Raw genomic sequence first — 13749 nt, forward strand, 5'->3', positions numbered from 1 at the left:
TTGCAGAATGATAAGTAGAACATCGTGATGCATGGCTTCTTATTATTCGGTGTAAATGAGGAAATGGGCGAGGGGGAGGGATGTGTGTGGCTGTGAGTGGATGGAAAGGTAGAGTAGGTGGGTGTAAACGATATCATTAAGAAGAGACGTTTATTGATGTGGCTGGAATGTGATTTGTTGAATGTTCTTCGCGATATTTATATATGTATATGTAAATTTAGATGATAGATTTTAGGTAGTTGAGTTGATGAAAAGTTGACAGAATAGTGAAAGTTGAAAATCTTATTTGAGAAATGAATTTTGTAATTATTTTATTAGTTTTGTTATTTGTAGTTTAAAATATATATATTTTATAAGTGAATAATAGAAAATGAAGACAACAAATGATAAAATTATTATATAAGAAGAACAAGGTTTCATCTTGGATCAGGCAATAGATAGAACAACACGAAACAAAGAATATATTTCGATTTGTTGTTGGACGAAAGAAAAATAGCTTTTGGGGATAGAGATTTCATTCCATCTTAGAGAAGTTTCTTTTTATATTTTTGTAGTGAGATCGAATATGAAATATCTAAGTAACAAATGAGATAATAAATATTTAAAACGTATAAAATCTATCCATTTTTCCGAATTTGTTAATTATCGACAGATTTTACAATCACGACAACTTTCTATTATTAAATGTGTGCTTTCATTAATCGAGATTTTCGATTAATTTTATTGTGAAATTGTTCATACATTGTGCTTGAATTTCACGATAAAACGTTACGAAAATTTTGTTAGAGATTGAGTCCTAGATTATATTCCAAAGTTGGATTAAGTTCTCGTGAAGCAGAACGTGAATGAAATTTTTTTGTGTTATACAAGTTTGCATAGTTTTATTTTTTTTATGAGAAAGTCACTTTTTAAACTTGGATTTTGACCAAAGTTCAGATTAACGTGTTTTTATAAATTGTAAACTGAAATACATTTTTCAGAATAGTGTGTAACAGAAGAGGAAGGCTTCATTTCATTTAGCATAAATTAAATACATTATCGTTTATCTTAGATTAAGTAAATTACAATTTTGTAGTCGTTATCTATATTTCTCCCTCTCCTTTTTCAACCATAATTCATTTATTAAAAATCCAAACACGTTCTCTAAAATCTACTTGCTCAAAATATTAAAATTCAAGCTTGATACCCTCAACACGAGGTAAAAATATTCCAACGAAACTTCCATACCCACAATAATTACACGGTGAAAAAGGAAAAGAAGAAAAACCAAGACCTCCAATCTCCCTCCAATTTCTCATCCTAACAAAGAATCGTTCCATTAAAGGTATTCAATGCCCAATCAACGTTTACCCAGGCAGACGTCTCCAACGTCTACCAAAGAAATTGTCGACTTTCCCCGATACAACCAAGAATACCCAACAATAGAAACCTCGATAACAGTAACGAACAGTGTCTCGCAGATCTGAAATTCCTCTCCTTGGCTGCTCATTAACGGACAGTATCGTCGTCTCGCGTTTCCCAGTCAGAAAAATTAATAATAAACCTCGAGCACCGATATCGGCCCTTGCTCCCCCTCCCCATCTGGGGCGGAAGAGGAAAAAAGAAAAAAAAAAAAAGAAAATCGAAAGTCTGATAGAAGCAGGGAACCCATTGAAATCTACGTTGAATAGGGACGAGAATGGGAAATGAGAGCAAGACGAGGGAAACAAAACCATCCGCGGCTCGGGGTTGCGGTTCTATCCGGCTATTTCGCGGCTCCGCGCCGGCATTTAAATGACACAGGTCTCAACCACGAGAGGTGCCACCACGGGTCCAGGTTTAACCCTGGGGGAGGAATTCATCCTGGGCCCGCGGCGTTATTGAAATATCTTCTTCCCACGCCGGCGATCTTCTCGATCCAGCCACGATCTGGATTCAGAGAGGGGCCACCCCCTTCTTCACCACCGTCGATACACCCGGCGGTGGTTTCTTTTTTAAAAGGAATTTGCATAATGGGAAAGTGTGAAAATCCGTTTTTCTCCGCGGGCTTCGATCTCGATAGCCCTCGTGGAAGTAGGTAATTTCGCTCGAAAGAAGGACGAATGAAAAAAAAAGAGAGGAGGAGGGAAGAGAGAGAGAGAGAGAGGAGTTGGTGGGAAAAAGAAACGAGAGGAAGAGGGGAGCGCGGGTGTGGAACACCGCGGGCTTCCACAACTTGATAAGTACTTGGAGTTCTTTGCTAGATTCCTGGAACCTCGTTGTATCGAAGGTCGAACGCGACACCACCACCACCACCACCCACCTTCCGGTTAAATTCGTTTTCGAGAGGGGGAGAGGGGTCGATATCGAACAGTTTTCCAACTGTCTCGCGCAGCGTCTCTGCATTATCGTTCCATCGAGTTTCTAAAGATGAAGGCTTGCTTCGTTTCGTGGTTGATTGGGAAGGGAGGAGGTTTATTTATTAGACTTGGTTTATGCATCCGATTCGGGATTTTAACCGACTTTCCCTCGCGATTCCTAATTTTTCGTTTATATTTATTGCCGATTTTTTTTTAAGGATAAGTTAGGGATGAAGTTAGTGGTTGCACGGTATTGGAGGGAGATACTGGAAATGATGGGGATTTTATACGAGGCGGATAATATTTTGAAAAGAATTGTATAACAATTGAGTGGCAAGTGTATAAAGAAAATTTGTTTTCCTATAATGGAATGTAAAAATCATCTCTGAACCGATATGTAACCGAGTATACAACACTGTTACGGCTATTAGCAATATAATTTGCACGATATATCATTTTTTTTATACAGGTAAAAGATACTATTTATTGGAAAAAGTATAACTTCTTCTTTTTATAAACAATATAATAACAAATTATGGATATTACACGCGGATAAAAATAAAAGGGAAGTAGTTGTACATACATAGGTGTATAAATTTAGTTAAGGAACTAAGCAAGACTTTTCAATAAAATTTTATTCTTGTAGAGTATATACGGAAGGAAATTGTTACGGACAGGATATTGTATGCATGGATATTTTACGATCATGGATATTTTATAGGAGGATAATGTTGTAGATAAAACTTCGAGAAAAGAAAATCTATAGAAAGGAAAAGATATCTGAAATGAAAGGGTCGAAAGAAATGTTGAAAAATTAAATCAAATTCTAGTTAAAATATTTTTAAAATCCTTTTGAAGAAAGGAATTTACCGATTCACAATTTTCGATAGTTAAATTAAAAGTATTCTTTTACGATTAATCCATTAATAGTATAAAATATAAATCATATTAATACGTGTGATATATTCCTGGAATTTTTCAATAATCGATTCTCAAAAATAATCGAAACTTCTTTATTAAGTTACAAGCAATTTCAATTTGCGTTGGATAAAACGAAAATAGAACGAAGCGGAAGTGTGACAAAGGCTGTTGCTTCGTTTGAATTGCTTATAACTTGAAAATAGTAGTAAGCCTAATCGATATTTCTGCATATAAACCGTTTTAATTTGTAGAATTGATTCTCCAAGAATCAATGGATATTTTAATAATGAATGAATATTTATACAGAATTTATTTTATATAATTAAATATGTTATTATCCAAATGTTAATATTGCATTTTATGGGAATATTAATATTACAAGAGATATAATAAATTCTTAGCGAATATTTCGATTAATTCGTATAAACGAAGCCTTTAGAGTTATTTAACATAAATATTCTCCATTTAAATTCCAATGTAAAAATCAACAAAATTTAAACGATCGAGATATCTACTCATGAATTATCTATCTGGTGGTTGGAAATTCGTGTTTCAAGTGAAATGGTTAGCGGCACGAAAAAACAGTGGCGAAAAGGGAAAACGAAAATTTAAAATGGACATGTTGGATTGGAACGAAATGTACAAAATCAACATCGTCTCGTTTATTGACAGTAGTTGTCGAGCTCATTGTTGCCTCAGCCCTTTTCCTGCTTGGCTGGTGTTAAAAACATTGTTTTTACTATTTTAATCCAAATCATCATGCTACATCTCGGTAAATTCGATCGGAACGATTCGGATAAATACGGTTTGTAATTTTGAAATTTTTTTGAACGAAACGTGGTTAATGGTTCTCGATATAACAGTTTTCCAATTCCTGGTCCTTTTAATTAAAAATATATATGAAATAGTGAACGACAGAAAATATTAAAATTGGTTGTAATCAATGATTTAAAAAAAAAATTTGTATATTATTAAAAATTATTAAAAATTCCCATTAAAAATATTCCAAAATAATTTGGTGTGCACATTTAATTAAATTTTTCAATTTTATTTCGTAAAGATTATAATTACAAAACATTTTCTTAAAATTATTATATTTAAATCACAAATATTTTCAAAATTTTTTTATTTTTTTTTTTTCATCGAATGTCATAATATTTAATAGGTTTTGTATCTTTTACAAAAGCGAAACTGGCTTTCGAGATAACAGATGAAATATCAAAATATGTTTGATGTACATAAATAAAAGGTCAAAAAAAAAAAAAGTCACATCGCATATATATGTATATAAAAAAAAAAAGAATAAAAATTATTTCAACATCTCCATCAAAAAAGTAAATACAATAAAAAAAAAAAGAGTCACTCGAACGATAAATGAAAACGCTACCTGAATAACGTATAAAGCAAAATAAAGCATTTGCAAAATTTTTTATATATATATATATATTTTTAATTCTTGTCTCATCGCATAAAATAAAAACTCTCATTTCCAATATTTATCTAATATTATTTTCATTATTTTCTCATTATAAGAATAAGTATAATAAAATTGAATTTCAACTTCCCTTAATAAATCGAGTCAATCCCTTTGAAAAAAAAAATCAATCACACGGCAAAAATTCGCTCTTAATTTCTTAATCTCTCAAACAACGTACAAATTAAAGATCCATTTCCAAAAATTGCATTTCCATCGCGAGTTATCGCGCAAATTACCCTTAAAAAAGGGGTGAACCGCAAAACTGGTTGCGTTGGGAGAGAAAAAAGAACCGGGGAAAAAGAGGAAGGTGCGGAGAACACGAACACGAAACGAAGGAAAATAGATGAAGAAGGGAGAGACGTCAACGTGTATCCTCGTTTAACCGAGAAAGTAACGGGAAATAAGGTGGAGAGGGATGGTCTTCTGCAGGGGGATGATTGGGGTGCGACTTGTTTCTGATTTGTAATTAGAGATGAGTGGGGCCAGAGAGAGAATACATCTCTCGCGGAGCGAGTAATGGCTGAAAGTATGGGCCAGGCCAGCCGGAAGAATAACCGACTTCTCCTTTTTCCGCCCTCCGCTCCCCTCCTCGCCTGTTCCCCAGACCTCTCGTCTGGTTTTTCCTCCCCGTTTCCCAGTACTCATCCTTCACCGTCTCGGACGTCTCGTCTCGCCCGAGGAGGCGATCCTTCGCAGCTCGGCGAAACAACGGCCGGGTATTTTCAACCGGGAACTTCTTGATTGTCGAGCAACCCTTTCGGGCCAACTCGCGCGATTTTTACGCTACCGACTGCCCATCCGCGCTCTGCGCAATTTCTTGCGCTCCGTTTTATAAATATGAGAACGAGAAGAGAGCGACAAGGATTGATTTTTCTTCTCCTCTTTTTTATTTTTATTTTTCTTTTTTTTTTTTTTTGATTTTACATGGATGGCTCGATTTTAATGGTTGTCGAATTAAAGGGGATATACTTGATTGCTTCTGAAATTTTTGCTAATTACGCTTTGACAGATCTTTATTTTTACAATCGAGTGAAAATTCTAATCATTTTTTTTACAAAAATGATGGAATATCGATCGACCGATTATTGTTGCTTGATATTCATTCGATGGAAATGAAAGTTTTAAGCGGGGATAAAAGGATGAATAAGTAGATTTAAGTCATTAATTAGGTTCTAAAATTTCTCTTAAAAAATAGAATAGTAGAAGTTCTAAAGAGATAGAAGATTTTTCTCACGCTGAAAGTGAATCGAATCTATGAAAATTCGTAATAAAATTTTAGAAAAATCTAAAATACGATTTTCTACTTTCAGATTCGGCAGTGAACATGACGACAACGGAATTGCTTCTAATGATCACCCTGATCGCAGTGTCGATCATTCGATAAGGAGAATCAATAGGGATAAACGCGTTGGAGGTCCTCTAATCTGTAATTGTCGGCTGGATTCAAACTGTGAAAGAAGGAAGAAAAGAGAAGGGAAGAAACTGATAGGACTGCGAGAAACATACAGACGTACATACGCAAGAGCACACATATAATATACATATATATATAAAAAGAAGGAAGAATGACTGAGTAGCTAGTGTCGTATTAGAACAAGAGGAGGAGAAAGAGGAAAGGAAAAAAAAAAATAAATTAATAGTAAGAATAATAATTACGCGTGCCAAGTCAGTGTAGAGCGCAGCAGTGAACGAACGAGATGTGCAATAGGGAAACGAATTTTCGAATCGATATGACATATTATGCACGAGACGTGGGAGGTAAGGAAGGGACGGCAAATCACAAAGTGCAACGACTATCGCTTTCAGTGTAACATATTGTATAACGCCGTTAATGTCGCCGCAGAGAACGCGCCAACGATCTCGAATTTCGATTAAGGAGCCTTGAGCCTGTTCGAGTCCAAAACTGGTTCGAATTTGTTAACAAGTTTATCTTTTCTTTTTTTAACCATATTTAGAATTAAATATTAATCGAAGATAAATTTCTTTTTTTTGAAAGGTATATATATATATATTTATATGTAACATTTCTTCTTTCAAATTGACAGCTTAAAATTTTATTCAAACGTTTCACTGAATGTATGAATAAATGATAAAAGAAGAAGTAAAAATCAATGATGCAAGCGTGAATTGTCCGCGCTATCGATTTCGTTCTCTCATTTTTTTTTTTATTTTTCCTCCTTGAATGATTTTCTCTTCTCCTCTTTTATTCCATCTGCGAAGTGTTCCTTTCTCCGTCGTTTCTTTTTCTCAGTTTTTCTCTCTCCTTCGTTCCTCCGTTTCGTTTCTTATACCAAATCGCGGATCCCATCTGGATACTTGAGATTAAAACGTCAGATTCGGTATAGAAGATGTTCCTCGATGAAGAAGTAGTAGAAGAAAAAAAAATATTGGAGGGGAAGAGGAGGTGGAGAGTACACGAAAAACGTTAAAGAATATTAAAGACTAAGGAATATTATTAATCGCAAATATGTTTAAAATCTTTGTATAAAAATTCATAGTTTCGATAAATTTTTTTTATCCAATTCAAATCATTATATGTGAATGTAAAAATAGAAAAATATAAAATATGAAAATGTGAATATTATTTGATGATTCTATTTCACCATTCTACTTTATATAATTTCATTTTATTTAAAACTTTATGTTCTTTTGAAAATGAATGAAAATCTGCCTTAAATTGATTCAAAGAAAATTGAAAAGGATAAAAAATAATATACTTTCATTTACAAATAACTTTCTAAATAACTTCTAGAAAGAAATATATATTTTTATATAATTATTAAAAGTACTGTAACTATTTCTCACCTCCTATTATTAAGATCTAATTCCATTCTATGAATTATTTTCTTATCGAAAGATTTTGCACTCGCAAACAGGCTCAACTTTAGAATAACTTAAAAATCAGGGATCCACGATTACGAAGGAATCAATTAAACGAGGAGAAAAGAAAGAAATGGAATAAAGCGACGCACCGAGGCACTTTTTGTCAAGATTAAAAGTAATAATAATAATATTAATAATAATATTAATAATAATAATAATAATAATAATAAAAATAATAATAATAATAATAATAATAATTCCACGTCGATTAGACAGCTGCTCAAATTATACTGTATAATATCGAAATGGAAATGGAATATCGAAACGCTTAAAAAAAAAAGAGAGAAAAAAGAAAAAAAAAAGAAGAAGAAAAGAAAAAATGAAAAACAGAGAATATATATAAATAACGTGTAGGTATCAATTTTTAAGTGACGAAACGAAAAAGGCGAAGTGGAAACATTTAGAAATAAAAGAATTTTATTCTTATTGTCGGAGCTTCATTAGTTTTGCACTAGGTAGAGGATGAAATCGTTTATATCGGATTATAAAAACATCGAAACCCTTTCACGAATAATTTTACAGATTTATCAGTGACGCGAGATACCACTCGCGAAAATTTTCGGTTTTTAAAACCGTTTTCGTAAACAGTTCATTGTAATCATGAACGTCAATTTTGATGATTAACATTCGCAAAAAAAAGAAAAAAAGAAAAAAAAAAAAGAAAAGATAAAATAAAATGAAAGAAATGGGTAGAGAAAAATAGGGGGGGACAAAAAATACAAACATTTTGCCACTTTGTAAAGCAATTTGTACAGTGAAAATTAATAACGCGAAATAAAAAGGAAAAAAAAAAATTTCGATCGATTTTAATCCATCAAGGGTGCTAGTACCTCAAATACCTGTGAACGTAAATTAATTGTAATCCTGTGCGCATTAAAACGTTGATGAGAAATATTTTTTTTTTCTTTTTTCTTTTCTTTTTGCGAGAGAGAAATAACTGAATAATAGCTAGGAGTAGGAATGAAAATTCCATTCCAATTATACGAAGAGATATTTTACAATTCAAATAGGATGAGTTTTTAATTTTTTCTAGTCATCTAAAATACACAGAATACACGAAGGATTGGAAAAGTTTCGCCATTTATAAATTACCGATGACATAGTTTAAAAAAAAAAAAAACTCAACTCAAACGAATGACATAAATAATATTATTTCCAAAAAATTTCTTTAATTGATTCTAGATATATATAAAACAATTATAGAAAATATCGAAGAATTTATTATTCAAATTGTATTGTATAATATTATTTTGCAATTATTGCAAAAGATTTTGATTCAAATACATGCATAATTAAGCACAATAATATTATCGATAAATTATCATGGAAAGAAAATAAAATAAAATTGATACTACACTCAAACAATAATTGACCAACTTGTACTTCAAGAAAAATATTCTAGAGCACATGAGTGAATGAAAAATACAAATTTACGATATTTAAAAAAAAAATCCACGTCAGAAAAATTGACAAATCAGAATTACACCGAGGCCAAATCCTTTGTTCGCCCGGCGCGCACAATTAATTTATTCACGTGTTAATTAACGAGGTTCGGAATTTCTCTGTGAACGCGCAAACACGGATGGCAGGGGTGCACCAGTTTAAAGCGGACTTCGAACTACTTAGGAATATCCATTATTCAGCGTACATCTTGTTTAAAGCAACAGGTTCGTGAGTCCCGGTGCTCGAACGGGTTAAAGCCCATGATGGATTAAAGAAGGTTAGCTCAAGGATTACGCGGACTTACTATCGACAGATCTTTAATTTTGTCATCAACTCGATTTCGTATACTCGCACTCTTTCTCGCCCAATGAAACAAATTTGAATTTGAAAAGCGTTTCAAGCTTCTATCTACCCTCTAAGACACTTCATTTCTGGAAATTGCAATAATAGATCTAACAGATATCTTCTTCTGTATATAAATACTTTTCAAACGGTTAGTATGATACGATGGGTGAAATTATTTCTAGATCGATGTAACAAAAGATGAGAAAAGATATTTTTTGAAGAGAAAATTCAAAGTTTCTTCTTTCCTACTTTTTTTTTTTTGTAACGAATGTAAACGAGTGTAGATAGTATGTGTCCGAGATTCGACTCTTTCTTTGAAACTATTTTCTATTCAGGCAAGGAAGCTTTGCTCTTCTTCTCGTGAACGTATATTCACGAAAGAGGCAAGAGTTTACGAACAATCTCGAATCTGATTTCGATCAATGTGTATACAATACAAGCCTCCGTGTGTCGATGAAAAAAATTGATGAAAACGAAATCCCAATTACAGTTTACTGCCAAATCCTGCCCAAAGCATCGCGCGAAATAAGCATTGTAGAATTCATCGTAGAACGTACGCAATAAGCGCTGAATTGTGCTAGTATTGCATAATTCTCCGTGTATTATTATACAATATTATTATTATATTCTAACCATTGTTTCGTGAATGTAACGACATGACAAAACACCTTGATTTGATTGTAACGCGATATAAAATTAACAAAACGAAGCGATGCTTGCGATAATTTAAAAAATATCTAAAAAGGAGACCTAGATTTCTATTTTCCTATAAATCTATGCTATACATCTTTTTTTTTTTTTATGAAGTAGATATGGATACCGCTCCATTCAAAATTTCAACGTTATTCTCTCGAATAAAATTCGAGGATTTCATCAATTATACCATTCATTCCCTCCGAGCTTCTCAAATAATACCAGATATGATAATTAAAATTGGACGAGCAGAAGAAGAAATTCAACCCAGCGGATGAATTAAATTATTTCGAACGATTTGAAAGCGACAAGAGGCTTTCCCCCTCCCCCCCCCCCAGGCTAATTAAACCTTGTGTTTGATTTATTTCAATTCTGATGTTTAGCCTGATTATATACGTGGAGAAGTTGGACGCTTAAATTGCGATAATTAACACAATTCAGCGACTCGATGCGGAGCAAGAAGCAAAAAGATCGAGGATAACTTTTCGTGCCCTTTAATCTCCTCATCTCTACTACAGCTAATTTCTACAGAGAACGATGGCGCTATACACTATATATATATATATATATACACACACGAATAATCGGCCTGAATAAATAATAACGACTCGTCGATTGGCGAATCCTGTAAATACGAGTAAATAGATTAAATAAGTATATTAGACACTGGGAAAATAAAAAGGAAAAAAGAAAAAAATGAAAGAAACAGAAAAAGGCAGAGGGTTCTCGCGACCAATTCGCGGCTATTTAATTAGCTTCAACGATGAGGGAATAATTCGTCGAGGATTTTCTTGAGTCGCGAGGACATTTTGTCTTTTGCATTTGCATTTGAATTTAGGATAAAAATACGCAGAGGCGTCCCGAGATTAGGATTATGGTCGCCCTGAAAAACGAATGAGGAACGATTCGAACGATTGGATTCGACGTTTCTTTTGTTCGAAATAATTTGTGAGAGTCGAAGGAATCATTCGTTCGTCTTTTAATTGAAAAGTTGAAAGGTTAATTTTTTTCATAGCCGAACATGATTTATCGCGGTTTTTCATGGTACGATGTTTAAAGTCGCATAGCTATTCCGGCTAATAAATATATGTAACGATAAAAAAGTGTATTTAAAATTGATAGTATACTAAACTTTAAATATCGTATTATTAAAAACCAGAATTTAAGTGCTAATATCTTGGTATTTATTGTATATATCGATTGATATTTAATTGAAGATTTGAAATGTTTGTTGAAAATTCGAGAATGCATAAGTAATAACTATAATTAATCTCTAAGAGATGTTTGAAAAATAATTTGAAAAGACGGTCGAATTACCAATCTTACCTCAACTTTATCCACATTTTCAGTCCTTCTCCAAAAACATGGTGGAAGAAGGACTTACATATTGCAGTAGAGTAGAGAAGAAAACCGAAGCATTTTCTTAAACTCGCATAAACTTCAAACTCTAAAGTAAAGTTTCTCCGAACTTTGGAAACTGACGGACTTCGAATTCAGAAATTCTTGAAGTTAATGAACTTGATGCAGTTTTAAAATTTCGAGAGTTTGTTGGAACAATTCAAACAGGCGCGTTATAATACATTCCTTCCTTCCTCTTTAATGCATACGTTAATGAAAGTGAAGATAAAGAGAAGATCTTGAAAAAGATATAAGATGAGAAATCGATATTAAAGAGTATTCCTCAGAAACAGAATTTATTTTCGTAGATATAATTTAAAAAAAAAAAAAAAAAAAGAAAGAAAGAAAGAAAGATAAACTTTTTATATATCTTTCTAATATATAAGAAATATACGCGTTTCCCTCGAATTTCCACAATTCAAGAAAATATTTCGGAAAAGAGAAACAAACACCGATTCCAAACACTCGAATCGCATCCCTTCCAAGATATTTTCGTTTCGATTGATTTTCCGCCGGATTTTCTACGGCCATTGTAAACAAGCGTGGGTGGCACAGAGTAACATAAATAATATACCATATAGGGAGGAGATATTTTGACCTTAGCGTGTAACGAAATCGAATCGCGAGGAACAGCCGTCTTAGCCGTTAAGCGATTTTTAAGTGATCGGTCGCATCGTTTTCGCTCGAGGTTCGATGGCAAATGTTGAAACCAATAATAATTAAACTAAGATTAAGTAAAAATTTAATAGCGATAAATCCGAATAATATATATGAAAATGGTAATTCGTGCATCGAACTTCGTTCCTTTCCTAAATATTTCAAATGAAAATGTTTCTGATTTTTCTAGAATGAATTGAAAGAAACAGCGATCAAGCGTGAATATACTTTGTACTTGGAAATGAAGATGAAAGAGTTAGCAAGAGTACGTTTTATTTGAACAATGTGTGTATTATCGATTGAAAGATCTCGATGATGTAAAAAAAATGGAACGATTATATTTAGAGAAAAGATAATTTTCATCAATCGTATTGTTTGATCAATTGTTCGTAAGAAAAGTTAATGGCTGTAGAGGTTATTTTAGTATTTAGAATATTGCGTGAGTGTGTGCGTGTAAGATAATGATAAAATCGTGTAACAATCTTTTCCAGACACTCGATATGTAAAGACGTGGTTCTTTCGAATTTTTAGAGAAAAAGATGCGATCGAAACTTGCGAAATAAAACGAATTAAAAGCGAAGGTATATATGTATACATAACACAGAATATAAATATATAAATATATAAATATATAAATATACGAATTAAGAGGGACTATTGAGTAATGATATATCATATATATATATATATATATTGTATGTTACATGATATATTATTATAATATTATTATGCTTTGCGCCGTTGAGTTGAATGTTGTTATTTACATGAGAAAAAAAAAATGAGAGATTCTTATGGATACACTCGACATATGTAATAAAATATGGGTAAAGTAACACTACCCTGGAAAAAAAACCATGTGTTCCTCTTTTATTATTAATTATCTCACTTTTTCCATCTTCAGATAACACAAGATTTCTATTTCTAATTTCTATCACAAAATTACATCTTTACAATTATTATTTTATTTAAAAAAATTTATTTTTTTTTTAAATTTATCGACATTGATTTAGAAGATTCAAATCTAAAAGATCTCTTTCTAAATAAAGATGTCTCGATATTATATATAATTAATATATTCATTTAATATCCTCGATACTTTTATTCTTCTAAAAAAGTATATGCGAACAGTTTATTTATTAATATTAGAATTTCATTAATCGTAGAGACTCATATTGAAGTTTTAAATTCCATTTCAAAATTCTGTTACGAGGCATCACCGACAACGAAAGCAGCGGATGCTGAGGAAATGAAATAATTAATTTCGTGATATTGCAACAGCAGTGCCTACGTTGATTTGTATTTAACTACTTTGCCACGTCAGCGGACATAAATCCTTAATTACTACGTGCTTACGATCGTTGCTTGGCTTTCATGACGTGCCGCTGATATAGCGATAACAAAAAAAAAAAAAGGAAAAAAAAATCGAATATAGAGAAAACGTTCCATGCATCGATGTTGATTTCGTTTCCTTTTTTTTTTCTCTTCTTTTTTTCAGAGCATTAAACGTACTTACATTCGTTTCAAAGATTCAATATTGTTCCAACACTCATACAACGAGGATTAATTTATTTAAAATTATATTTAATACTTTCTAATAAATTTCATATAATATAC

At 32.3% G+C, this 13749-nt stretch overlaps 1 protein-coding gene across 3 annotated transcripts in view; it reads left to right on the forward strand.

Moving 5' to 3' along the window:
- Window positions 1-12987, forward strand: part of LOC408715 (lachesin) — a 316260-nt gene extending 303273 nt beyond the window's left edge. For 2 of the 3 annotated variants that reach the window (XM_006560722.3, XM_006560723.3), the window contains one exon: window positions 6027-12987. In XM_006560722.3, coding sequence (XP_006560785.2) covers window positions 6027-6100 — 74 coding nt within the window. In that variant the 3' untranslated portion in view covers window positions 6101-12987. The remainder of the gene's footprint in view (window positions 1-6026) is intronic. The other variant, XM_392251.7, reaches the window with a different exon arrangement.
- Window positions 12988-13749: the final 762 nt, after the last annotated feature.

Source organism: Apis mellifera, linkage group LG2 (genome assembly GCF_003254395.2).
Source record: "Apis mellifera strain DH4 linkage group LG2, Amel_HAv3.1, whole genome shotgun sequence".
Taxonomy (NCBI): domain Eukaryota; kingdom Metazoa; phylum Arthropoda; class Insecta; order Hymenoptera; family Apidae; genus Apis; species Apis mellifera.